This window comes from Notothenia rossii (genome assembly GCF_949606895.1).
Source record: "Notothenia rossii genome assembly, chromosome: 6".
Classification (NCBI taxonomy): domain Eukaryota; kingdom Metazoa; phylum Chordata; class Actinopteri; order Perciformes; family Nototheniidae; genus Notothenia; species Notothenia rossii.
In genome coordinates, this window is record NC_136909.1 from 17,092,589 (window position 1) to 17,119,279 (window position 26,691).

General features: G+C 40.4%; 1 protein-coding gene across 3 annotated transcripts in view; it reads right to left on the reverse strand.

The window, feature by feature from the left end:
- Positions 1-4,312: 4,312 nt before the first annotated feature.
- Positions 4,313-26,691, reverse strand: part of LOC307042497 (transmembrane protein 132C) — a 141,605-nt gene continuing 119,226 nt past the window's right edge. For 2 of the 3 annotated variants that reach the window (XM_079686396.1, XM_079686394.1), the window contains exons 6-10: positions 16,292-16,500; positions 10,112-10,385; positions 7,823-8,014; positions 5,009-6,144; positions 4,313-4,930 (exon numbers count right to left, since the gene is read on the reverse strand). In XM_079686396.1, coding sequence (XP_079542522.1) covers positions 4,891-4,930; positions 5,009-6,144; positions 7,823-8,014; positions 10,112-10,385; positions 16,292-16,500 — 1,851 coding nt within the window. In that variant the 3' untranslated portion in view covers positions 4,313-4,890. Of the gene's footprint in view, positions 6,145-7,822; positions 8,015-10,111; positions 10,386-16,291; positions 16,501-26,691 lie in introns of all 3 variants that reach the window. The other variant, XM_079686395.1, reaches the window with a different exon arrangement.

Genomic DNA, 26,691 nt, shown 5'->3' on the forward strand with positions numbered 1-26,691 from the left:
TCCAGAAGATGTTCCTCCAGTAATTGGAGGATTAGGAGGTATCATCACATGTTAATTAAGATAAGCTAATGCAGACACAATGTTTAGGAAAAAGGGCCAAGCAGACACATCGGCTATCTCTGAGTACTAATGATCCGCACTCACAGAGACCTAATTATCTTATCCGAGCTGTCTCTGTTAGTCTGCATCCCGGAGCATTTTCTGATTCAAAATGGGACAGCGTTGGACAAGAGACAAGTTGTTTTACTTCAACTTCATCCCTAATGAGTCATGCTGAGAATATGAGCCTCTTACAATCTCCTGTTGCAGACATTTTGCTGCTCAGGTCTTGTCACTTAAAAGGCTCTCTTCTGTTGAACTGAGCAGGTTAGGATGTTCATTCAGACGGATGATCTGTGAAATAAGCCACCGTAAAATGTGTTTAACAGCGTACATCCATCTGGATTTATGGCTTCAACCTAGGTTATTATGTGCAGGCCCTGTGGTTTAGAGCGTCTTATTTGTACAGAATGAGGCTTGACTCCCATAAAACAGTACAGGTATCAAGATGAATTTTTCTCAGCCACACTGAGGAATACCATTTGTGTTAGGCGTATCTTTGCAGCCCTCTGACCTTCTATTGTTTTCCGGCAGGCAGAAAAATGCCCCTTCCTGTCTCAGGGTGCCGGCTGATATGTCGCTCCCCTGAGCACGGTGCTCTGCTCTCCTCCTGGGCCGATACATCTAAATGACACGGTTGGTTACTCACCACATGCTGCTCAAGGGCTACTGTAGATCTTTTTTGTCTTTAGGTTTTAGAGTTATCGCTGATACTTTTTATAGTGCATATGTTTTTACTGTGGGTAGGTTTGTACTCATATCACATTGTAAAAATCCAAAGCTGATTCTAATTGTGATTTGTCTCAATTCTGTGGATCAATGTTGATCTCCACAAACAGTTCATTTGGGATTAAGGATAAGGGCTGGTGGTATTCTTGAATTGATATACTGTCAAATGAAAAGACATAGGAAAATCTGCTCAAATAATGTAGGTCAACCCTTTGAGAAACTCTGAATCAACCAACAACAGTATAACATGTTGTGGTCGGACAATATAATATGAATTGTAACTATCAGATCCGACTGGGTACCATCATTTAATAAGGTTAAACTGAAGAACAATAACTTTAGTTTTTGTATGCTAAATGACTGTTACCTTGTTTCTTGTCTTGAATTATGTTTCTTTGTTGATGTTGCAAATGGAGCTGCTGTGATGCAAGAAGTTTCAGACTTGATCTGACCATCAATTATCCTATCATATTTAATTCCAAAACCAACAATGAATTTACACCCAAAGTCTGATATATCGTATTCCTCTCTGCCATAGACTTGTTTTTTTGTTCAAAAGCTATTTAAATCACTCACTAGAACACCAACCACCTATGTATTAGCTACAGTTTAAAATAGTCCTAAACTATTGCTCTAGTATATCATTATGAGTATGTTTTGCTTAAAAAAACTACAGTGCATAGCTATTTTAAGAGATAACCTTGCTGTACATTTAAAAATTAAAGCAAATATCTCATTTGTTCACATTTTATCAAGTTCCGAGTAGGGAAGTCATAAAGTATTGAAATTGTGTGTTTTTATGTTTTTTGTGGGATTTGGTGACAATAAGAAAACTATGGAATATTGCCAGCCTAATCCTGTTAAATAATTATAAACTCAAGGTAAGACTGAGGTAAGGGGCTATAGGTGTAATGACGCTAAAAGTAACTTAAATTGCTAGGGAGACAAGATACAACTGGGCGTGTGTGCTGTTATTCGTCTTGTTGCTCTTGTCAAGTGGGAGGTAGTGTTTACAAGGCACAGATTTGGCACAAGGGTGTTTTTTTTACGAGTGCTGTTGTCTTTGGTTCCCTGTGGCTTAATCTGTAAAAAAATCGGTCAGACTGGAAAGTCAAGCTGACCTTGAAAGCTGCTCTATCGTTCCACGAGAAAGCATGTTTGTGCGTTTTTAGTTGATGTAGAACCATTGTGAACTTATTTAGAAATGAATTAAAAAGAAGCAACATAACTCAAGCACTGAATAATCATTTGGAAATTGCAAATACGGAGCCGACATATTAGGACCACAGGGAGCACAACCAACCATTAGCGGGAGTTTGTTGGTCTCACATCATCAATTTAATTAAAAATCCATTTAAGATGGAGGCCTGGGGAAGGATTTTACTTTTACTCTTAGAGAAGGCAAGACATCAAGGCCAATGAAAATGAGTGTTGAGTTACCATGCTCTAAGAATGGAAGTTAATACAGTCATTATATCTGCTGTGCCACATCCCAGCAGGTGTGAACACTTGTCTAAAACTGGGGCTCGAGGGGGTGGAGACAGCAGGTCTTTAATGGGCTGCGCTGTTCTGTCCCTACCTGAAAAGGCTGAAACCACCGACGACGGTCACGGAGAGAGAGTCGCAGTGGTGTTTTAATTACATGGGGCCCTCCATCAATCACGCCCCTTGTGGCTGACAGTTGAATCCCTCCCAGGATCTGCACCGGCTCTCCTCGCCCTTCACAGTCCACAGGCTGGGCACAGCAGCCATGGTCCCAGCACACAGAACTCTCTGCACATGATCCCGCTTTAATCCCCTGCAGCCACGGATAGAGCTTCAGAAGAAGGAAAACCACAAGGCGAATTGCACCGGAGAAAAATAAATCAGGACAGCAGAAACTGAGACAAATGAGTGAGCAGGGGGAGGTTTTCCTGATTGTGTCTGTGAATAAATCATGGAATCAATGTATATGTAGCTACATTTACAATGATTTAAACGTTAAACCAAAGATATATGGAGAAAGTATTTAAAGTCAAAAAGTTGAGCCGAATCGTCACATTTTTTACTTTTCCTAGACTTTAAAAGTTGATTTAGCCTGTAACAGAACAACATTTGTTTTTTTACATTTTTGAAAATGTATATATCTTTTTATAGATTCCATGGTAGATCAACTTATTACCAGTAATATGTTAACAGCACCTCTGAAGCTTACGTATACTATATCTTGAGACTCACGCAGCTTATTTTGCCAACCAAGTATAGTTTGGCACAAAACTCCATGTACACCCTTGGATCTTTTTTCTACAATGTAGTATTTTCACCACTAGAAGAGTCAAGATGTTGTCTTTATGCTAAGCTAACCGTCTGCTGTACTAATTGTAGCTTCAAATGTATTGTGAAGAAATAAGAGTGTCAATCTTTAACACAGCAAACAGTAAATAAGCCCAGTTCTCAGCATTTAAAACTACTCCTTTAATTATACTAGCTATCATGGCTTGTTATTTTTCCATTTGAAATCTGTTTCTTGATTTTTTTGTGGGGTGATCATTTGGTGGCTCAGCAAGCTGGGAATCATTTGCAGCACCACAGAAGTAAGAGAATCAGTAGACAAGCTGTTTGAAATAATTAAATAAAATTGGAAAAGCCAGTCAAACTAATACAGGAGCCGACTGTTGCTCTAAATGGCGTCCCCTTATTGCACTCAAGGTAGTGCTACTATTTGCTTAAGTATCTCGCCTCCCTTCTTCCAAGCTAAAACTCTGAGTGTTGCTGATTAACAGTCTGATCCACACTGCAGCAACAGTTAAGATAATGTGAACATTTCTCTGCTTGATAGAAAATAATAACGCAAAAAAACGCAATCAGCCAACACCACTGTGATGATAATAACATTCACTGAGCAAAAGGCAATTTTTCAGCCGACTGCCTTTGTTTAGCAAGTTTTCAGAGATGATTATTATTTGTGCAATTATCTGGATAATAAAATATCCTTTATCAAAAAGAACACATTTCCCACCTTGCCTTTAATTATCCCTCTTTGTATCCACACTATCCCCAAGAGATGGAGTGCACATTTCATCCCAGTTTGTCCATAACACACAGCTTATCAGTATGCTTTTCCTGAAGGCTATGGGAGAGAGGTTAACAAGACCTTAATTGGCATTTTCTTCAAAGCTCAGTAAACTTTAAACTGGAGGGTGGACAGCGGGAAATGTCACATTACCATGTCGTCCGGCAATTTAGTTCAAAAACCCCCTTCATGCTCTGCTGTCATGTTAGGGCACGAGTTCTAATAGACGAGATGAGAGTATTAATGACCAGTGCCTTTCTTCTCCTCGGCCAGCATTAAAGGGAGCAGATGGCAATGCCTTGTTGGTGAATTGGATCTCATTAAATACTTTTTATACAAACATGAATGTGGAATTGGCTTCCTTTCATCCACCACAATCCTCGGCTGACCTCAGTACTTGATGCTGTGGTCAAGAAAAGCTGATACACACTCTTGACATAGTTGTGTATTTCTTAAATGTTATGAAAATACAATATACAGAGCAACAATACAATGCTTTGGAGACTGTTTGGTATATACAGAACAGGTTTTCTGCTGTGTTAAGGAGAATGAGAATGAACCCGAAAGTTGTGCCTTTTTTTTTCCATCTACATGCAGAAATGTCTCATCGCTTGCTTTGGCCTTTACAGAAGTCTTCCACAGATGAATGATCTGACGTAAGAAATTAAAATCCAAAATGTTACAAAACTTCCAAAACCATTTAATGTGCACACACATCCGGAACATCTATCTAGCCATCTTACGGTTTGTTTTCAAATCTACATGTCGTCTGAATTGTACACGTCGTAGTTGCTGCTAGTCATGGGTTCATTCTATCTAAACCCTGTAGTATTAAAATTAACGATCAAAAGCTAATCATCTGATTAACAAAGGAACAAAAGAATCACGTAACCTCCTCTTTCATTGACTTTTTTTGTTCTTCCATAAATGATTCATCATCAGTCACTTGTGGAATCACCACAATCCTCTTTAATATAATGACCCTTTGGCAGTTTGGGATGATTCTGACGTCAATTTCCGGTTCCGGTTTCAGTCCAGACCCACTGTCCTCTGAAAGGCATAAGGGTGAGTTTGTTACAAGTGCACGCAGTACATTATGCCACCTCTTTTAAAGCACTGTCACTTAACCTTTCCATGTAATTGCGCAACTCCTTGGAGTCTCCCAGCTCCACATCTTGGCACACCCACTTAATGTCCTGGCAGTGGCTCCCAGTCAGTGTGTTAACAGTGGGGTAGCTACTGTCCGAGGGGATGGTGGTGAACGTGGTGAACTTGACTCTCTTCCTCTTGGTGGTGGGGGAGTCTCCTTTACTGTCCTTGACTGTGCACCCTGTATCTGCTCCCCGGTGCACTTGGCCCTGCACATTCTTCTGGGCCGATCCTCCGTTCAGCAGGTGGCTTCCTTCCTCCAGCCCGCTGCTGGAGTCTATCATAGAGGTCTGTTCCTCCTGCTGGGGCGACAGGCTGATCTGGCTCTCGAGCAGCTCTGCCTCGTTGCCAAGCCATACCCAATCATGAGCATGGTTCATGTTCTCCTGGCCTTCAATCGAGAGCTCCTTGTGGCGGTATTTCAGCGTATAGGAGATGCAGTTGATGAGAAAAACCAGGATGGCGAGGCAGAAGACCCCCAGCAGGGCATACATGCCAATCTCCAGATCTGTAAGTCCACGAGCGGTCTGAATAAGGTCATCATCCATATTGCGGCCACGGGGCAGGTCCACTTGTGCAGGGAAGTCGGCAAAGTCAATTGGCATGTTCTGGCTACCATCATCTGAACGTTTATCCCCGTTTGGTCTGTGCAATATGGCACTTCTAGTGGTGGTGGCTCTCCTTAACACCCCATCCTCCATGTCAGAGATGGAGCTGCCATAGTAGTGTGTGATAGGGCCGGTCCTGTCCTGGGAGGGGGAGAGCCTGCCTCTGTTCTCCATATCGTCTACATCAGGGCCGTAGTCGCTGCCCCTTCCCCTCGTGCTGTCACTCCGACCAAACTTCACTCTGACGTTACAGTTACCCGCGGCCAGGATGCTGCGGCGCTTAAACTTCTGACAGGTTTCGCAAACAGTCATTTCCACCCTGACCAGCAGGCCTTGGCCCTCCGCCTCCGTCACTATGACAGGCCATTTCCACGTAGGGTTCTGCTGCACTGTCACAATGTCTTCATCGAGGGAGGTGGCCGTCAGGACAAAAAAGTCTGGATTATACAGGTCAAGAGGAGCCACAGAGCCATCACTAAACTGTAGCCAGGCGCTGATCAAGGCTTCCTGTGAGCACAAACACATAAACAACAGGGAGAGAGAGGGAAAGGGAGAAAATAGTCAGTGACACATAAACAACATGTTGTGCTTTTGTACTTCAAAGAAATGCAAAATAATAGTGCGAAAATAAAGCATCTAGCCTCACATCATGGAAACCTACGGGAACAGATCAAATCGTTTATACTTTATTAGCACTGAAATTATTATAAAAACAAATCAATGTATTCTAAACTGAGAATTACATTTCTAATTTTGGAAAACATTTTCTAAGCTCACCAAGTGGCGTGGTTCGAATATCTCAGCGGCTATATTCCTCCCAACTAAGGGGGGTTCAGATTAAAAGATAGGCGGAAAAGATCTAACATTAAACATTGTCATTAGAAGGAGGATTTGCCATACATCGACATCTTGAGGCCTTCTCCTGCTGCAAACGCACAATTTGCCCTTTAATGTTGCTGAAGGACAAATCCCTAATGGTACACAAGCAGTAAGTGTCAACACTCGCTAATTACTGGGACCAGCGGACTAACAGTGCAGCGCTGCCTGCTTATCTTCACAGTTTGGGCATAGAGATAGGATAGATAAATGGCCTTTCCATTCTTCCTCACATGGAAGAAGAGGGGGGATTTGTAAGAGGGCTTGATGGGCAGATCAAAGGGGCCACAATGAGAGTAGAGAAACATCATATGAATGTTTGTGCTGTGAGGTCATATTTTGGTACAGAAACTGTGCTTGTTGCCTTTGCATGCTTTCAGATTAATCTCCAGTTTCTATTAGATGCCCAAGGAAACACATTCTGTCACACTCCGGCTTTAGGCCTTGTAGTTAAGAGGGTTAGAGCTGGTGTGGAACAAACAAAAAGGCACGTGTACACAAGCACATGCACACCCGCAGCTTTTTCTTTGACTGGAAAAATGCTCATTCAGGAAACCTGATAGTGTGAAATGAAATCTGGAAGTAAATCTTTAGTTTTGAAAGGGACAGTAATCAAGTTAGCAGAATCTACATTTTGTAGCTTTACTAGATACTGTATATAAAAGTTTTTCTTTCACCAAAAGGCTTTTTTGAATAATTCAATTAAATGAATGCTGAGAGAGAATATTCATCATTCTCTGTCTTAATCCAATTTTGCTAAATTGTGTTTGCAACTAATTACTAGCATTTTTGCATTAGATAAGAGAGTGTGTTCAACCGCATTGGCTGGAAAATAAATATTCAATTTGATGCTTATATTTTTCACTTTCTTTCGTGTCTTATATATACAATTATTATTTGTCTTTTAAATAACTAAACAAAAATGTGAAAACTGCAGCCTGAGGTGATGTGAAGGTGATTATAATTTTGTTTTTCTATTTGACCAAAATCCCCAAATGTACTGACATTCAGTTTACTATTAAGTAGAACTAAACTACAGAACTAAATCCCAGGTCAGCACTGAGGGGTCTTTGGGCAAGTAACATATCAGACTTGATCTGACAATAAATTATGATCGTATCGTTAGTATGACAAAGGAAAGCAGCAAAACATCACATTTGGAAAGCTGGAACCAGCAAATGTTTAAAATGTTTGCTTGAAAAAATGACTGAATGATTAATGTAACATTAAAAAAGTTGCAGATGAAATGGATGACATGATTATAATATCTACTAATTGTTACAGCTGTTCTTGTAAAACGTGTGCTGACCTGTTTGGGGCTCTGCAGGATCTCCTGTGTTGTGGTGGTAGCCAGGATGGCTCTGTTGCTTCCTGTACTGAGCTGCAGACTCATAGAGAGGCCCGTCACCAGCTGCACCCCCAACTCTGTGATGGTCACTTTGTCATCCACCACTGTGACAGTCTTCTCTGCCAGGATGGAGTCAGATAGAGGAGACAACACCTAGGATGTGCAAAATGCAGCAAAAAAAGAAAGAAAGAAAACAAACAGAGATGATAGATTACATTGTGACAGTAAATTCATTTTCAAAGGAAAAGATGAAGAATTTTCTTCAACAACAATCCCCTCAAATATGTGTTTGTCGAGCAATAACCTGTGACGTTCTGGTATGATCAATTACATCTATGTTTTTCTGCAATAGTGACTGAAGCTATTGTATAGCCTGTTCATGAAAGACTTTTCATTTCCTGCTCTAAACACCGAGGGTTGTGTGGGTCTTTCCCTGGAGAAATTAGCAGCGACAGCAACCGTAGCTAAAAAGAGAAAAAGAGCACTATAGAAACTTCATAAACAGGAAATCCACCAGAAGTTAGTCCCTACTGGTCACACTGCTTGATTGACAAGGCGTTCCTGACAGGAATGTAAAAAAGTCCCATCAATGAGAACTCAGCAGTGAGGATGTCACAAACACGAAAAAAGCGGATTACCACGAGTTATAGGTGATTTAACAAAATATCTTCCGATGTGTTTCATCTGACATAAAAAGCTCACAAGCCCCTGCGCAATATGCACAACCTACTTTTTATTTGATCTCTTTACCCAGGCTGTATAGATCAAACAAACGCTTGGCTGCCATATCACCCTGATACTTCCTATAGGTAAGAATCCTTTCCCTTTGATTCATATCCAGAGGAGAAGCACACTTTCCCCCCAGAACAGAAGAAGGAAGCCTAACGTTATTTAATGATAAATGCTGCAGATGTTATGTGTGACACTTCTCCTCGTGCACCAGCCTTTGTGGCGCGTAGCACAGGTAGACACAGCTGGCAGACGTTAGTGCTGCTCATGTTTGCCAGTTCGTGCTTGTTTTGTGAAAACGTTGAAGCTTTCCCACAAAGGTGAACACACGTCTGCTCACAGACAGACAGATGAGTCCTCGACAACAGGGAGAGCGGATCCCACTCACACAGATGCCATTAGGAGGCTGATATTCATCCAGTTAGTCTGGAGAGCATGACAAACCAAAGGGCTTGGAGGGGGGGGGGGGGGGGGGCAACCACTCACTGCTGAGAGCCACGCTACAGGCTGTGAAACACCAGGATGCAACCGTCTGCACTAGACAAAAGGAGGTACTATTGAAACCACAGCACCGATCAGTGGCATCTGTAATAAAACATATGTTCATGCTCCTACTCTTTATTATTCTTACATGTATTTGTATTTGTAATTTGTTCCTTTAAATGACATAATTCCAATTATAAGAATGTTCCAGATTTGATGAATAATTAGCACATTGAGATTGAGATATTGGAATAATCTTCTCGTTATATTCTGTTATTACTAACACAGACCTTTGCCAAGATCTCTGGCAGCCTCTAAGGCCCTGGTTTTACACCAGCAGACTTTGGGAGGAATCTGTATAATAAGAAGCAGGCACTGATCTCTCAGCACACATGTGACTGAAGCTCTAAGAGATTACCGCGATGGCAGATGGTTGATTGAATGAATTTATATTCACTGTTAGTAAGAGCTGACTCCGGATCCTTGTCTGTCTTTTCACAAGGCTAGGTAGACCTCTGAGACAGGAAGCAACGGGTTCATGGGAAATCTTTTTGGAAAACTAAATTGCCAGCACTTCCTAGCACCTGCAAAATAACAATGCCACAAAGCACGATGCCAAGGCTACTAACTATCTTATATTTTAGGCATGAATGTTTAGCAACCACTGTTTGATTAAAGAAAAGTTTAGGTTGATTAAAACTTATTTTTTGCCATAATTTCTATCAATTATGAAACTTGTAATTGTGCGTGATTGAACTAAAAGAAGTACAATAGGTAAAAGTGAAACGGCAATATGTTAGTAAGATAAACGTACAGTTCAGGTATGAAATATAAGTTTGAGGGTTTTTGTACAACCTTTCTGATTGAGAAACTGTCATATCGGCTTCATTTTAGCTTTTGGGAGCTGGAGGTTGAATACAGTTGTGTCAATACTAAAAGGAAGGATATCCAAGACTTTGAAAATAAGATCCTAACATTATTTCTAAATGCTACATTAATTAATGAACTACTTTGTGCAGTTCACAACACCTGGCCTACCTGGATAGTGGTCATCCCCATGTCCAGCCCCACCAGTATCCTCCTGTCCAGTATCTTTGCAATTTGGGGGTCCTCCACCTTCAGGAAGTCCCACACCAGCTCTGTGATGTCCACCTGCCAATCAGTGCCCAGCAGGAAGCTGGTCTGGTCTCGGGGATCTGCTGACTCAGCCACAAAATGTGTCAGGACCCTGACAATGGCGTGCTGGTACTGAAGAGTGCAGCTTCGTCCACGTCTGTCCTCATCATCCTCATCCTCGCTGTCCCGTGTGGACCTAGTAAGAAATAATAAAAGAAACAGATGTGCAAACTGGTAGCAACTGAAAACGTTGTTGCAGCCATGCTTGCGGCGTAGCTCTAGGAATATAAATGTTGATTGGCCGACTAAATTAATAGCGAATAGTAATATGGTAGATATCGAATCAGTTGGCATGGCATTTGGTGTAGACATTCATGGTCCTCAGATGATAAATCAGAACAATATTTGTGATCATCTGACTAGCACTACTGTTCATTACTTTCTTGGATTAATACATACATGCAAAAGTAATGAAATCCACAAAGGCTGTACTTTGTTTTAAGTGCTAATTATCAAAGTACATCATGTTAACACTCTTAACTCAATAAACAAGTAAACATGGAGTACAATAGGCCTGCTATGGCTGTATACTCTTAGTCTCGTTAATTATGCATGCTACTTTAATTAAAACATTGCAGAAAGTGCATGAGTTAAAGCTGTATCACATTTATTACATAATGATATTTACTTTGCAGTTATTGCCAGTTAACATCTCCGCCAAAGGCCTAATCTAAAATAACTGTGGCATATGTGTATACTGTTTGCTAATTATACCTATTAGAGGAGAAGAGAAAACATCTGCTATGTCTTCTGGATTGGTTTGTGGTATTTTCAGCAGCGTTTAGATAAACTAAACTCTGACAAACGTTCACACACACACATCAGTCTCACACAGGGATGTTTACCTAACGAAGATAAAGTTAGAATGATTAAACCGTGGAAAGAGGATAAATCCAGCGTATGGCTCTCATTTTTTCTTCTTATGTCCCTCCTTCACCGTTTCAGAGCACCTGGTCTGGGTTGTGAATGTGCACACGTCCCCTTACTGCTTTCCTTAATAGCCCTAAATATCCCTCATTGCTTTTTTTGCTAGCAAATCACATTTTATTGCTTTAGGTAAAAAGAAATTGCCAACAGAGGCTCAGCTGGACTCACCAGGAACATTGCAGTATGCCAAACTGGCTACTACTATAAAGCTGCACTATCATTAGACTTTGTCCATATTTGTTTCAATGTAATTTTTCTTCAACAGCCAAGAGATGAAGCACCCTGAGATGTTGAATGTTTGAATGGTTGATCTGGGAGAATAAATGCTGTTCTAAACTTTTCAGTCTTACACTGGGGCACAGTCTGGACATTTTTAAACAGGAAAGTGCTTTGTAAACAAAACTGCTAATCATATACGCCACTGTAGATTCCCATTGTCTCTCTCTCACACACGTACACACCATCATGCCATCTTGATAAAGGGGAGAAGTAAATCAATTAATCTTTTAAACTGTTTTTTTTAATCGCGATGATCCGCTCGGCTTGTCTCTTTTCTTTGTGAATCCCAGGAGAAATCTGACTGCACATAAAGCCGTGGAAATCAAGATGCTAGCTGCACGCTCCAGAGAAAAACCCCAGAGCACAGTGAGATTTGGAGTTGGGGGCTTAAAACCTTCCCTTTCAGCAGCCATTTCACCTGCAACTCAATGACAGCCATTCACAGAGGAAATGACTAAACTGGGATCATTTTTAGAAAACATTTTGATTCAGGATTCAACAAGTGAACACATACCCTAAATAGGTTTTACAAACATCTGTGATGAATGGCTTTGCATTTGAACAGTGGTATCAAAACACAGAATGTTCTTTTAGCTTTTCTGACTATTTGCTCTCTATTGTTGTGTCTTGTTCTGTTTAATCCTCCCAAAAATTCTCATAAAAGTATTTCTATATATCAAATATTCATGACTAAAAAGTCAAGTTCAAGGAAAATAAGAAATGTAACACTTAGAAATGAAGACAATCTCCTTCATCGGGACTGTGTGGGTGTGGTTGAGTCAGATTTAGTCAGCAGACTGTGATTCATATGCTGTATGCAACTTTTCATGTTTAAAAAAATGTAAGAATGCATACACCAGACAAGAACCACACACTTTCATACAAAAATATGCCAGAGCAGCCAGACAAAAAACATTGCGGTGGACCGCATGTTGTTTTCCTCTGGTTTCACTTGTGTGTGCTATGTTTTGCATAGAAATACCAACAAAAAGAACTGTGTATGAAGTCATTGCTAAGGAGACGGCTCATATATTTTGCAGTGTGATCTGAAAATAATGTTTTCTTGTTAGTCTGAAATGAAGCTGCAAGCACATTGGTTTCTGCTCAATATTCCATCGCGGTTCCTTTTACACTTCAAGAATTATAAAAACAGTGACAGTCCAATCCAATTGATACCACATTGATAATTCCCTACAATGCAGTACAATTAAAAATCTGTCCACTACTTCAGGAAAAGAACAAAAACACGTTAACCATCCTTAAACCATCTCTGCCAACAATCGCTAGCATGTCTGAGCACACCTCCCCAGATTGTGTTAAAGAGTTAAAACATTTTTTTTTTTGTATTTTTTTTTTTCTATTTTAGAAACCCTTCCAAAAGCAGATTGAAATAACAGCAGTTGTGCCTAAGCAGGCCCTACTGTACATGACACATTTAATGCATATTTATGAATACTCCACTTATGATTGTTCTTTCATTTACACACACATAAGTGAACAATTACATTGAATTCCAAGGGGTTGACGAGGTTATTTGAGTCTTTCTCGGATATAATATTTGTAATCAAATACACGGGGCTTCTTCCTTGTCTTACCTTAGAGTGACTCACTGACTATTAAAAGGCAAACCTTCAAATTCACATACAAACAAAATAACTCCCATCTGCATGAAAAGTGGCATTTTATCAGATGCATTTTGTAATTCCAAATGAGCAAGCTTTGTGATTCATGAATTTGTGATCAAAAATTAATTCAGCATCGGATTTTTCTCTTAAAATTCCCTTCGCCTTTTATAGATCCCTGCTTTCCACTCACTCTCCTATTATTTACATAAAATAAGTAGAGGAGAAAACCACCTGCCAATGATTTCTGTCACCATTTTCCAATTATTGTAATGCCAGTAATTGAAAGTTTCTCACCGCTGACTGCTTTGGTTAAATCCTTTTGGATCATAGTGTGTGTGTTTTGAGTGAAAATAGAATCTGTTATTTGACATTAACAGGCAATGAGTTGACACATGGCGCTGCTGTTGAAGGATGTTGTACTGACACATTGACCGAATCAGCATCTAAACAGTATAGGGATCTTTTTAGATGCAGGTATTAGTCAGATGTAATGGATTCAGGAATAAACAAGCTGATAGTGAAGTCCAACTGTTTTAGCTCTGCTATAAATCTAATATGCCACTGCTTGTGCAGCCATCTCAAAATCTAATCTAGGGTTTATCTAATAAACAAATCACACTCAGCGGCGAGAACAACCTGCTTCACAAAGCAATTTTTCTCTCTGCTTCATTTACTTTCAAGCCCAATTCTGACTTCAGAGGAGATGCTGTGTATTGGAGTGTGTGTCATTCTTATTTGTGTTGTGCCCCAAAGATCGAGTGCTGTACTTGTTATTTATTTTATTATTTTTGCAACAATAACATGACGAAGGTCATTTGGACGGAAATAGACAGTTCTGCTACTATATATACACAGATGCCGCTCTATCTGACAAAGTTTGATTGTTTACTTTTATTATGTGGATATTATTGTACTGAATTCAGCTGCAAGTTGGTTAAGAAAGACAACACTCAGTACACACAGCAAAAGCCAACCCAATATAAAAACAACATCAAAATGAGTATCTGGGTAAACATGTCTTTAAAGACCTGTTAAAGGAGTGGTTCAAGCCTGAGTGCTACGCCTACATTTAGGTTTGCTGTCTGCGAAGGCTTATCTTGTCCCTGCTCTGACAGGGCTTACGGAAAGGAAGAGGTGAGCCATACAGGAAGTGCCAGTCAAAAACCGTGTGAGTAGTGCTTTTGCAACTATCAAACTTTTGCCGGATTTCTCCCTTTATTTCTTATTTCTCTCTCGCCCCCAAATGTGGCCACGACTTGCCAGCCGGCTGTTAGACAAAGGTCCCGCCACTTTGTATTGCTGCTCAGTTCCTTGTGGGCTTATGGACAGTGGAGCAGTGCCATTTCTCACCAACAGGCATAGTGCTACTGTGCAAGGTCACGCCTGTTATCCCCTGATAAACAAAGGCGGGTTGAAGACAGGGAGAAACAATGCTCTCTGCTTCCCATCAGCAGTGGTTCTGGCGTCAACAATGACAACACAACTGGCCTGTCTCGGCTGATAAAGGCATACCAGAGCAGAGCTGGGAAAGCAACATCCGTAACATTCCATGGCATTAGTCGAATGCTGTACCCCTGTCACTCAAAATAAGAGGGGAGCCAGGATAATTAGAGCAGCCACACTGGTGCGTGGGATGACTCCAAGTCCAGGAACAGCCTCAACGCTTTTCCAGAAGTAATTACTGCAGGTAGGCTATTAGCTGCTCTCTCAATTGATGGATTTCAACAGTTGCAAAGAAGCACTGCACAGAGATGTTGGCAGAGGTGCTGTTAGTGATGAGGCCCCCAGGGGAGAGGTCTGACCTCCATGCAGCTCTAATAATGTTCTGTTCTACTGACGACTAAGAGGCAAATGGCAGGACACCTTAAGTCGGTCTAATGACAAGCTGTATTGCACAGGTCAGCCATTTTGTTATCAGCCAAGAGCTGTCAGCAGGACTGGAGTCAGGAAGGGACAGGTGGAGTGGAGTTCAGTCACACATCTCATCATTACCTTATCTAAGGCTGCCATGATTGAAATCAAATACATCACCTGAAATAAAGGCCACTCGTTACCCCCTTAAATGAGGCTAATGCTGCTGAAAAAGCAGAACAATGGCTCATATTGAGGGCATCTATGTTGCCTTGCACAACGCTATTAAATACATAAGAAAGGGCATTTATAGATATGGCTCGGATCCACTCAAATGAAGATTGGGGGCATGGCAATTGCCATTTCATTGAATAATTGTACATTTTGCTGGAATTACACAGCAGACACAAAAGAAAAGTTGAGAAAATTAGTCCTTTGCAAAATGTTGAATTGTTATTCTAAAAAATGCAGAGAAGACTGAGACAACCTGCAGTTGAATCTGTCCAATAAACCAGAAGTACCAATTATCTATGATTCTCTGGTTTAATCTTGTTCGGAGAACGTTTTCTTCATCACAGACTTCTGAGTCACAAAACTATAACTAAGTCATACATGTGCTATACTGATATTGACAAAAGGCTGAAAGTGACTATAATGACTGTGTAGGAGCCATATGTTAAAATGTATAGTTTGATATATTTGAATATTATAATCTTTTGTTGTTAGTGCTATTATGTCATTTATTTGAACCAGCCGTTTGAAATTGACAACATAGACGACCGCAGCTGTTCGTGATTACGAGGCGTTATAGCCGACGGCAGCTGCTGGTGATTGTGGTGTGTGAGAAGGAGAAAGAAGCACCGAGCAACATCGTTTTTTGACCTGAGAAAATATGTGTTTGTATTTGATACCTTTTCGTTTAAGTAAAGAGTCAAACAAATTATCCTGAGACGTATGCTGTCCGAGTCAAACTTATTTGCTACCTGTGAATCGAATTTTGGGTTACTGGAACTACAGACTGTTTAAAATATTTAATCAACAGTATATCTTTCTAGATATTAAAATTTTTTTAAAAAAAGGATTTGGTGCAAATCGTGCAAACCTGGCAACCAATTACGGTGCAGCAGAGGACAACACAGACGTCCATTAAGGAATATTTGGCATCTATTCAGGATGAGTTATATTGGGGTAGATCATCAGAATTCTATGACTTGACTTGTTACTTGCTCGACTAATAGTAGTGGCTGTTTTTCACTCGCTGTATTGTCAACCCAGTAACGTGGGACTTGCTTGGGACCTGAGTGTTGGGAAAGGAGTCCTGCTTGGGACCTGTAGCTGACAGATTCATGCAGTACTTTACCTCTGACTGGTGGCCATGACGGGTACTCTCCACCCTTTGATCTGGCTCAGCTCGGTATCTGACACTTCAATCTGGAGGGGGAGTCGAGGGATCCACACGTTGAGCTCCAGTTGAGAGCTCAGGTATCCGTAGGTGAAGTTCACCATCATCTTCACCTTGCCCTTCATCTCCTTGCCGTTAACAAAAACATAGTCGCACCTGTCCGACACCTGCATGAGAGGAGAGGGAGAGATTTAAGTTGAGCTCTTCTGACGGTTTCTACACATTGAATTACAGAGTGCAATATACCATAAAGCGTTCACTGTGGCCCAGGCTCTCCAAGTTGATTATAAGGTTTACACTTCTGAGCTCCCCACTGATGCAGTATTCCTGCAACTACTTTGAACAAGATGAAAGGTCCTGAATGTGCTCCACACTCAGAAAAAGAAGGGAGGGGGTAACGAGGACTTCTTTGAACCTTAGGGAAAACAGATCATGGTCTGCTGTTCTATTATATTTTTGCCGAAAGCTAACAGAAGAACCAACAGATGGAAAGTAGAAAGAGGAGAGCAAATGTCTCTTGATAAAATGACCTGACTCAAAGGCACCCGTGTCATAAATTGCTTTAAAAAGAAAAGTAATCAGCTGGCCACATTTTTGCTTTTTCGAAGGACACAATTCTTTGTTGCTTTGGCTCACTCCGTGTGAACCCATCGCCACCCCCCCCCTCCCTCCCCCGAAGCTTCTTTCTTTCTCTGTCTTTTTGAAATGCAATGCCATGCTAGCTCTACAAAAGCATAAAATACGCAAATACACCAAAACAAAAGAAGAAGAAGATCTCAAGACGGCTATCCAGCACACACTCACACAGAGGCTATTAATCAGTATGTCTTAAACAGAGATTCCTTTTTTCTGGGCAATTTGTCAATCCTATTTATCTCATCATATAGCAGACTAATATGGCTCAAACCAGATGGAATTAAATGGTCGGGGGAAATATCTTTTTTTTTTCTACTTCCAAGTTATTCTTCCACAGAGAGATAAAACCGTAAACAGCCATAAATCAGAAAGCCGCAGCGGGATACCCTCTGTGACCACATTCTGGAGACAGACAGTCCTTAGCTTGGTTTGAGCTCTCTCTATTTCACAGCATCTACAGAGTGAAGCCAACACAATGCTCTCTGTGGAAGATACATTTTGCTTCTTGGTTTACATTAAAATACGATATTTGAATATGTGCTTCACTGATTTTATACTCTGTCCTAAAAACCAGTGTGTGGTTGGACACAAATATAGCGTTGGCTAAATCAAAACAGCCATCAAATAAATTGTGTATGAAATAAATGATTTCATACACAATGACATTGTTTGATGCAAACTGTAGTAAGCTAACATCATGTTGTATGGATTTAAACCAAATAGAGATTCAAAGAGAAATGTATCTTATTCTATTTTTTATATATACATAGATGATCTAATCCTGCTTCTAACTTGCACCATTGTGCCACTTGCACTACTTTATTGGACTAATTTACTTCCTTGTTTCTTTTTATGTCTTATGTTTATCACATGTTGCTTTGTTGGAGGAAGCTTTAGCTATACAGTATATATTGCTTATGACAAAAAAGCCTTTAAAGCTTTTAAATCTAGGGAGTGCGAGATTGAAGATAGGACTTAACAGCTAACAACATGCAGCTTGTTAACTGCCTGTGTGGCTGTTTGGAATTAAACTCATATGATGAACGATTTCTGGTGTCTGCAGGCACAAATATACATTTGCACCAATTAAATTACCAGTAAGAGCACATTGTCTTTTGAGACCAGTATTTCTCCCCTCCTACATTACATTTATGCAGAGAGAGAGCTATTTTAGCTGAAACATATTTCTTAGCAAAAATGCTTTTTTAAAAAGGCAATATTATGTTTTTTGGAGTTTACCCTTTCCTGTGGTGTGTTTTTAGTGCACGTAAATGATCTGCACAGGTTAAAATCCTATACAAGTTCACACCAAAGGGAATGTCTCTCCCACACACTTCCCCTCTGCCTCAAACACCTCGACTGGACTCCTTTGTTTACTTCCATAACATAGTGACATCACTATGTACCTGTTGTGCTTCTACTGGGTAGTGCTCCAACACATTGTACATGATAGGATGAGGGGCGGAACATATCTAAATTGTTGACCAATCACAACAGAGCCAGCCAGCTAACCAATAAGAGCAGACTGGGCTCTGGTTTCAGATAAAAAGGTTTTCAAGACAATAGCAAGCTTACCAAAGCAGTTGACTTTATGTCTGAACACCAGTTAAGAATCTACCCCTGTGAGGAAATCAAAAGTGTGCTGCAGTGGATCCTCCAAGGCTACAGCCAACCATCAGAGAACTTCTGTTAAGGACTGCAAAAGCCCTGACTTCTCAAGTGGATGCACACAGTATGAGTGGGTACATGCTTTATGTTAATACAATAATTAAAGAATACAGAGCAAACAGCAGTACCTTGCTCGTGCACTGACACCGTACAACACTGCGATGCAACAGGGTCAGACAGAGCTTAATAAAGCTTTTGAACATTTTTACAAGGGCAGTGGTTTCATTTCATTTCATTTCAAACCTTTATTTAGACAGATTAGTCCCTTGAGATCATCGATCTCATTTACAAGGGAGACCTGCATCATTTAGTTCCACATGAAACATAAAAACAACATACAAACAACAGAGGATATCATATTTACATATTCAACATTTACAAATACCCAGAGTGTCAGAAAGCATTTCATTTAGACATGCCTTAAATACATTCAAAGAAATAAAAATGCTCAATTTCAATCTTGCCTGTAGACTGTTCCAAGCAAGTGGAGCTGCGCACATAAAAGCTGTCTTACCTAAGACAGTCCTTACTCTTGGCACATCTAACAAGACTATATCCTGTGATCGCAGACAATAGCTGCTTGCAACTTTCTGCTTTATCAATGAACAGATATAATACGGGAGTTTGCCCAACATAGCTTTATAGATAAAAGTGTACCAGTGACTGAGCCTCCGTACAGTGAGTGATGGTAAACCTGCCTTGGTATACAATGTACAGTGATGAGTAAGTGCTTTACAGTTAGTGACAAATCTCAGAGCACTATGATACGCAGCATCTAGTTTGCTTAGGTAGTTGGCAGGTGCATTCATATACAGCAGATCACCATAGTCCAGCACAGGTAAAAAGGTCACAGTGACTAGCCTTTTCCTGGCCTCAAGCGAGAAACAGGACTTATTCCTGAAAAAGAAACCTAGCCTAACCCTCAGTTTTTTAAGCAGGTTATTGACATGAAGTTTAAAAGAGAGACAGTCATCAAGCAAGATACCAAGGTATTTGTAACAGGCAACAACTTCAAGTTTTGTTCCTTGCGTTGATACAATATCTAAAACAGGCTCTGGTGACTTTTTAGCTTTTGAAAAGAGCATTATCTTGGTTTTATCCACATTTAAAAGAAGCTTTAGTTCAGAGAGCTGAGTCTGAATAATGTTAAAAACAGCCTGTAATTTAACAACCGCCTCCTGAATGGAGGGACCTGCACAATACATCACGGTATCGTCCGCATAAAAATGTAAAGTAGCTTCATCCACATTTTCACCTAAACTGTTGATATATATGGAGAATAAAAGTGGACCTAAAACAGAACCTTGAGGAACACCATTAGCAATGTTTAACCACTCAGAAGACAGCCCATCAAAGTGAACACATTGGGACCTTTCAGAGAGGTAGTTCACAAACCACCCCACTGCATGGCTGGATATGCCAGTACTGAGTAGCCTCTGTTTTAAGACACGATGATCAACGGTGTCAAACGCTTTGGAAAGGTCAATAAACAGAGCTGCACAACTCTGTTTATTATCTAGCATACTAGTAATATCATTTACCACTTTCATTGTTGCAGTGATGGTGCTATGTTTCTTCCTGAAGCCTGACTGATGTTTAGACAGGATATCATTTATACATAAAAACTCCTTTACTTGTTCACTCACAAGTCGTTCGAGCACCTTAGCCAAAACTGACAATTTAGAGATTGGCCTATAGTTATTTAAAATAGTTGCCTCCCCTCCTTTCAGTAGAGGCAGGACATAAGCAGACTTCCATACTTTAGGAATTGTATTTGTGCTGAGGGAGAGGTTAAAAAGAGAAGTAAGAGGTGGAGCAATAAAATCTGCAGCTATCTTTAAAAAGAAAGGTTCTACGTTGTCCGGGCCAGCCGGTTTCTTAGGATCTAACTTGGATAAAGCTTCATGGACAATACCAACAGTTAAAGGAGTAAAACTGAAAGGGTTTTCCAGACCACATTGTTCAGAGTCAAGGACTGGAGCGTTCACAGAAGCAGAAGCACAGTCAGTGACAGAATCAAACAGAGAGCCACAAGAGACAAAATGCTTATTAAAGCAATTTAGCATGGTGGCCCTGTCCGATATAATGCCAGATGCTGTGGTGAGGTACGGAGGTAGCTCATTTGGGATATCACCAGTGGAAATCGATTTTATGGCTTTCCAAAATTTACTAGGATTATTCAGGTTTTCTGTGGTAACTGACAAATAGTACTTTGACTTAGCACTTTTGACATTTGAAGTAAAGCTATTCCTTAGCTGCCTAAAGCGTAGCCATTCTACCTCTGAGCCTGATTTCCTAGCCTTTGCCCAGGCATTGTTTCTCTCATGAAGGAGACTGGACATTTCAGCAGAAAACCAGGGATTGTTTCGTCCCTTCACTCTAAATTTACGCAGAGGTGCATGTTTATCTATAATTTTTATAAAACCAAGATAAAAATAAGACCATGCAGTTTCTACATCAGCACACAGATCGATTTTTCCCCAATCAAAATCAAACAGATCATGTAAAAAACCCTGCTCCACTAAGTGTTTTTTATCTCTCTTTGTGATGATGCGTGGTTTAACTTTTTGGACCTTAGTGTCCCTAATTGTGGCTACAACACAGTGGTCACTCACATCATTAGCAAATACTCCCACAGATGAGTATTTATATGGAACATTTGTTAAAATTAGATCAATTAAGGAGGATTTATTTGGGGACTTAATATTTGGGCGAGTAGGACTGTCTATAATCTGAGTAATGTTCAAAGAGGTACACAGGTTTTTAAAATCCTCTGACACAGAAGTTAACCAATCCCAATTAAAATCACCAAGCAGCACTATTTCCTTGTAGGAAAGTTGAGATAACAGTTTTGCCAATGAAGATAAGGAGTCCTTGACAGCCGAGGGGGCCCTGTAGCAACCCACCACCATGACCTGTTGACCCTTTGTTACTTCGACATTCACAGCTAAAAATTCTAGTTGTTTACTAACAGATTTGGAAACCATTTTTGTTACACAAAACTTATTTTTGACATAAATGGCAACGCCACCACCTTTTTTAGGACGGTCAGTGCGATATACATTGTAACCATTTATGTAAATGTCAGAGGCCAAGATCGATTTGTCTAGCCACGTTTCTGATAAGACAATGACATCAGCATCAGTTGAACTCGCCCAAATACGGACAAAATCTAATTTAGGTAACAGACTGCGCACATTTAAATGAATTAAACCTAACCCCGATCTAGAACTAAAATCAGCAGGAGTAGCTATTTGACTAAAACTACCAGGTGGACCCGGATTTGGCTGTACATTTCCTGATAGTAACAACAATAAAAATACCAAGCACCTTTTCCTCTTAATCAACACACATACATTTTCAGCTGTTCTAGAGTCACCAGCAAATTTCGCAAAAGTGAGATTAGAGTTCAAAAAACAATTCTGAAGGACCATTGTGGCAGGCATGTGAGAAAGACAGACATTTGACGAAATGAATGTCCGCGACAGTGCAACTAGCAATTGTTTGTGCAACCCATCCGAACCTGTACAGGGGATGTCCACTGCGGGCGGCAGAACGGACCCGCATCCAGCAGAATTGTCAGGATGACTAGCGAACTTCTCCTTGTCCAGCACAGTCAAAAAAAGGCACAGCAGAAACACGACATTTGCCATTTTCCCAGTCCAGCTCAACAGCATCCACGATGTTCCCGAAGCAAAACCACGTCAGGACAGCAGCAAGGAAATAGGCAATCAGCAGTGTGGCAACACTCCGGTTTCTCCGCGGTATCTCCAGACCAGGCCTCCCCCGCACAATAGCACCCAACAGGTGGGAGTAGGCCTCTAACAGCAGGTGGATAGCGGCCTTCAGCCGTGGGAACCACCACCAGCAGAAGCAGAAATGGGTGGACGGCAGGCCCTCAAACCGCGGCAGATCCTCCACAGATCAATGGCGTTAAAGATGGAACATAGATGGACATAGATGGAGCCTAAGCCGGAGAGCTAGATCTATGCTAACAGATGCCAGATGCTAACAGGTAGTGGGAGCCTGTAAAAATTGCGACTGCCTCACGCGAAAAAATCTCGCTCCCCTGGCTACACTCAGTCATGTAGCCGATTGGGCTCCGTCACTGCTCCCAGTGTGAAAGTGTGTGTTTGAACTGATAAAGATGTCAGAGAAGTTCCTGCTCCTTATCAGCCCTCATTGTTCAGCTCTTTCTCTCTCGATGCACTCAGTCGGCTGATACAGAAGTGCCTTTGACAGCCCGTTTCATCTCAGACTTCTCTCACAAGTCGGGGCCGTGCAACCTGCCCACACAAGCATTAACTTGCTTGCTAGACACCACTTGACTGGGCTCCATGTGAGGCTCATGAACAGAACCAAAAGTGATATATAGCTGATCGATAACATGGATGCTCCTGACAAATGCGTTTATCCTAACAGATGTATTTTACTTAGCAGATGCAATGGTTGTGAAATGACATCAACGTGCAATGAGGTAGAAACACAAAAACAAAACAAACACAGACTATGACAACATGCTGTGCAATAACAAGTGTGTGCAATCAGTTAATTGGAAATGCATTAGGGATGTTACTTGTAAATTGAAATAACCTTTTTTTTTGCATGCCTTTTTATTTTCTCTCTCTATCTTAAAGGTGGGGTAGGTAATTTTGGAAAAACCAGCTCGAGTGCGCTAGAATTTGAAAATACACAGCCGGAAAAAATCTGCCACTTCCTTACAGAGCCCCTCCTCCAACACACACGAACGCACACATGACCAATGAGGGCACGAGATAAGTTTGTGCACAGATGGAAGGCTGACAGGCAGGTAGGCCATCCAGTTATTTTAGCCGGGCCGGTTAAAATGATTGGTTGTGCTTTTTACAGCACCACGGCTTTCACAGATGAAATGTTGTTATGTATTTATTGTCAAAGCGTTCAATATATTCATTGCTATGTTACGATGTTAAGAGCATTCCATGGAATACAACAAAAAGTGTTTCTGAAATAAATGACATACCCCACCTTTAACATATGCTGTAACAAGGTACGTTTCACCTCTTTGGGACGAATAAAGGTATTCTGATTCTGAAAGCTATAAGAATACAGTTTATTCTTATTTGAGGAAAGAACATGTTAATGACTCTGGGACTTATTACACACATGTCTGCTACAGTATGTCTCATGACAGGCAAATGAACTGCCTGATGGTATTTCTTTGATCTACTCCCAACAATCTAAGCGGAAACAATTTAAGCAAACATGGCAGCTGACATCAAGCCATCCCGACACATTACACTGACATGCGTACACCCTCCTGCTGTGCTGTATCATCGACCGACACACATCCAACTCAACATTTTAACTTAAAAAGACAGTCCCTTTAACCTCTTATAACGTCCCACAAGGATGTGTGTTGTGGCAGACCAAGGGGGGCAATGTCTCTGTGAATTACACACTCTCGGTCATCCTGATTCACAAAGTATCATAAACGTCCAGGAGGATCCCTTACCACATTAATCAGAGACATTAGGCAGCTAACGGGAGAATACTTACAGAGGACATTAAGGCTGTCTCTGGATCTAGCCCAGGAAATTAACAACTCACCAGACAGATACAATCAACGGCAGATATGAGCGATGGGAGTGGGGAGCATGAAGGTGGGTTGTGCATGTCTCTGGCTTGTATACAGAGTCAGCTTGACAGAAGCAATTAAGCTGCTCAGGCTCCTCTGCATAAGCTAGAGCACTCACTTCAATGCAAGGGGAAAGTGTACGCATATTCTAATAGACTTGCTCTGTGTAGGCAGTGGTAAGAAGGGCCCTCTAATCGACCTTGAGTAAGTAGAGTTCATGTCTAATAAGGAGAAGAACAAATTGTTCAGATTTTTCTCTAAAAATCCTTGGAGCCAAAAAGCTACATTCCTAAACAACATGTGCTTCTTTCTAAAAAATGTAGTTATGTAGCACTGGTGGCCAAATAGGGAGGAAAAAAACCCATTCCTCCTCAGTTTTGATATGGTAGTGAGTATTACAGTCAAGAAAAGAGTTTTCATTTTTTCAAAACTTTACAAATATTGTAGGCTAGGTTGATATTGACATACAAAAAAGGAAGTATCCTATAAAATCATCAAATCTGGATGCATCAGTCTTCCAAATTCATTCTGGCAGCACTGAAGTATGCCATAATTGTTTGGACCCTTCTATTTAAAACGAAAACGAAAAAATATTATATATTTAAAATGCTGCTTCATGTCCTTGACCTGATAAGCACTTTAATCAGCTGCATACTGCTGAAAGATGCATCATTTGAAAATGTTTTGTTGTCGAGCTAGTTAGCTAGTTGCAAACTTTGTCTGTTGTTGTTTTGAGCCGGGTGGGAGGCAGACAGTGGGTTTTAAGAGCTTTGCCACTGATAACAACAAAACAACAACAGTCGGCTAATTAATTCCGGTTTGTTGCATTACAGACACTTTCACTTACAAGTAGTCATGTGATACATTATTTGTTCAAATGCATTTGAGCTGCTTCAAGTCTTTGGCAATGTCCCCACTGTATGCAGCTGCAACATGATGAACTCTAACAAGGTGGTACAGTAGATGTACACCGGATATACCCGCCCACATCCACTGCCATCACAGTCCAAACAGTGAGCCTGGACTTATGCATTGGTCCTAAACTGAACTGTGAAAACTCTATATGCAAAAAAAGCAACATTAAAAAAAATAATGGAGGCAGCGCTTTCTTTCAGCCTGAACTTGTAAGATACAATTTGTTTTAGCAAGACTAATATTAAATGTGGTTTAAAGAAAAAGCAACTTTTTTTTTTTAAGTCACTGTAATTATAAGTGAGTGTAAGCATAATTGAATATGCAGGGTGATTCATTATTCAAGTTTAATGCCACTCTGTGTTTACTTCTCGCTTATTCCCCAGGTCAGAATCTGATAAATTAGTCATGTTTACATACAGTACGTGATCGCAGGCTATGATAAGAGAGGTGAGCAGAGGTGAGCAGGATGAGGCTCTGACCCTCTGCAGAGATCTCAGCAACAGAGCTATTGTTTTTCTAACTTCATTGATTTGCAATTGATTTCCCTCTAAGAATCCCTTAGCCAGCCATAACTTAACGCATCAAACATGAGGAAGTGGATCAATGTGGGGAAATATATAGGATTTGTTTTTATAACTATACATTAATTAGTTTTTATAACTATACATTAATTGAGTTTGCATTCTAGTATTTTTTTTAATCTTTTTGAGGCGTGACTAGGAAGCACAAAATTCAAGGTAAACCATAGCACAGTAAGATCCCAGTCACTTAGGATTGGAAACACATCACAGACAGGATGTGATTTTCTCTTAGTTTTTTCTGTAGATAACCAAGAAGTCATTGGGATTCTGTTGAAGTGCAAAGTTAGTGATACGAAGGCTCAACTTTACAACACTGTAAGTCACTTTTTACTCTTTTGTGCCATGTGCCCTAGGGTTGTAAGGGGCTCTAAAAATAAAGGAAATCGTGAACAACCTGTCAGCAGTCACTGCATATCAAACACACACTTTCATGTTGCCTGCTGGTGTTTGTTTATCTGAAGGATTTATATAGATGTGCTAAACATAGAAAATCTTCTCATCTGTCGCATTATTTGTACTCAAAGTATTGCGTTCACATAAGCTCTAATGCAGTCTGTAAACAAATACCTGCCTAGAGTCAGTCATTAAGGCACAAACATTTTATACATACACTAATTTAACACTTGAACTCTGTAAAGTGCCTCCATAAAGCATTCATCTGTTTGCATCTTGCAATTCATTTCTCAAATAGTTATCACTGTAATAAACAGTATTTAATTTTACATTCTGTTACTGTAACATAACATTCTCTGCATTATTTGGCTAATTGTCATTATTTATTTTCCTTACATGTATATTACTTCATCTTCATTACTTTCACATTGGTCTGCAACATAATTGAACTATATTCTTCTTGGTTTCTTCTTGCACTATTTTATTTATAATGTTTTATGGTTGTATGTGTTATAACTATGTTGCATTGTTGGTTGGAGGAGCTCAGG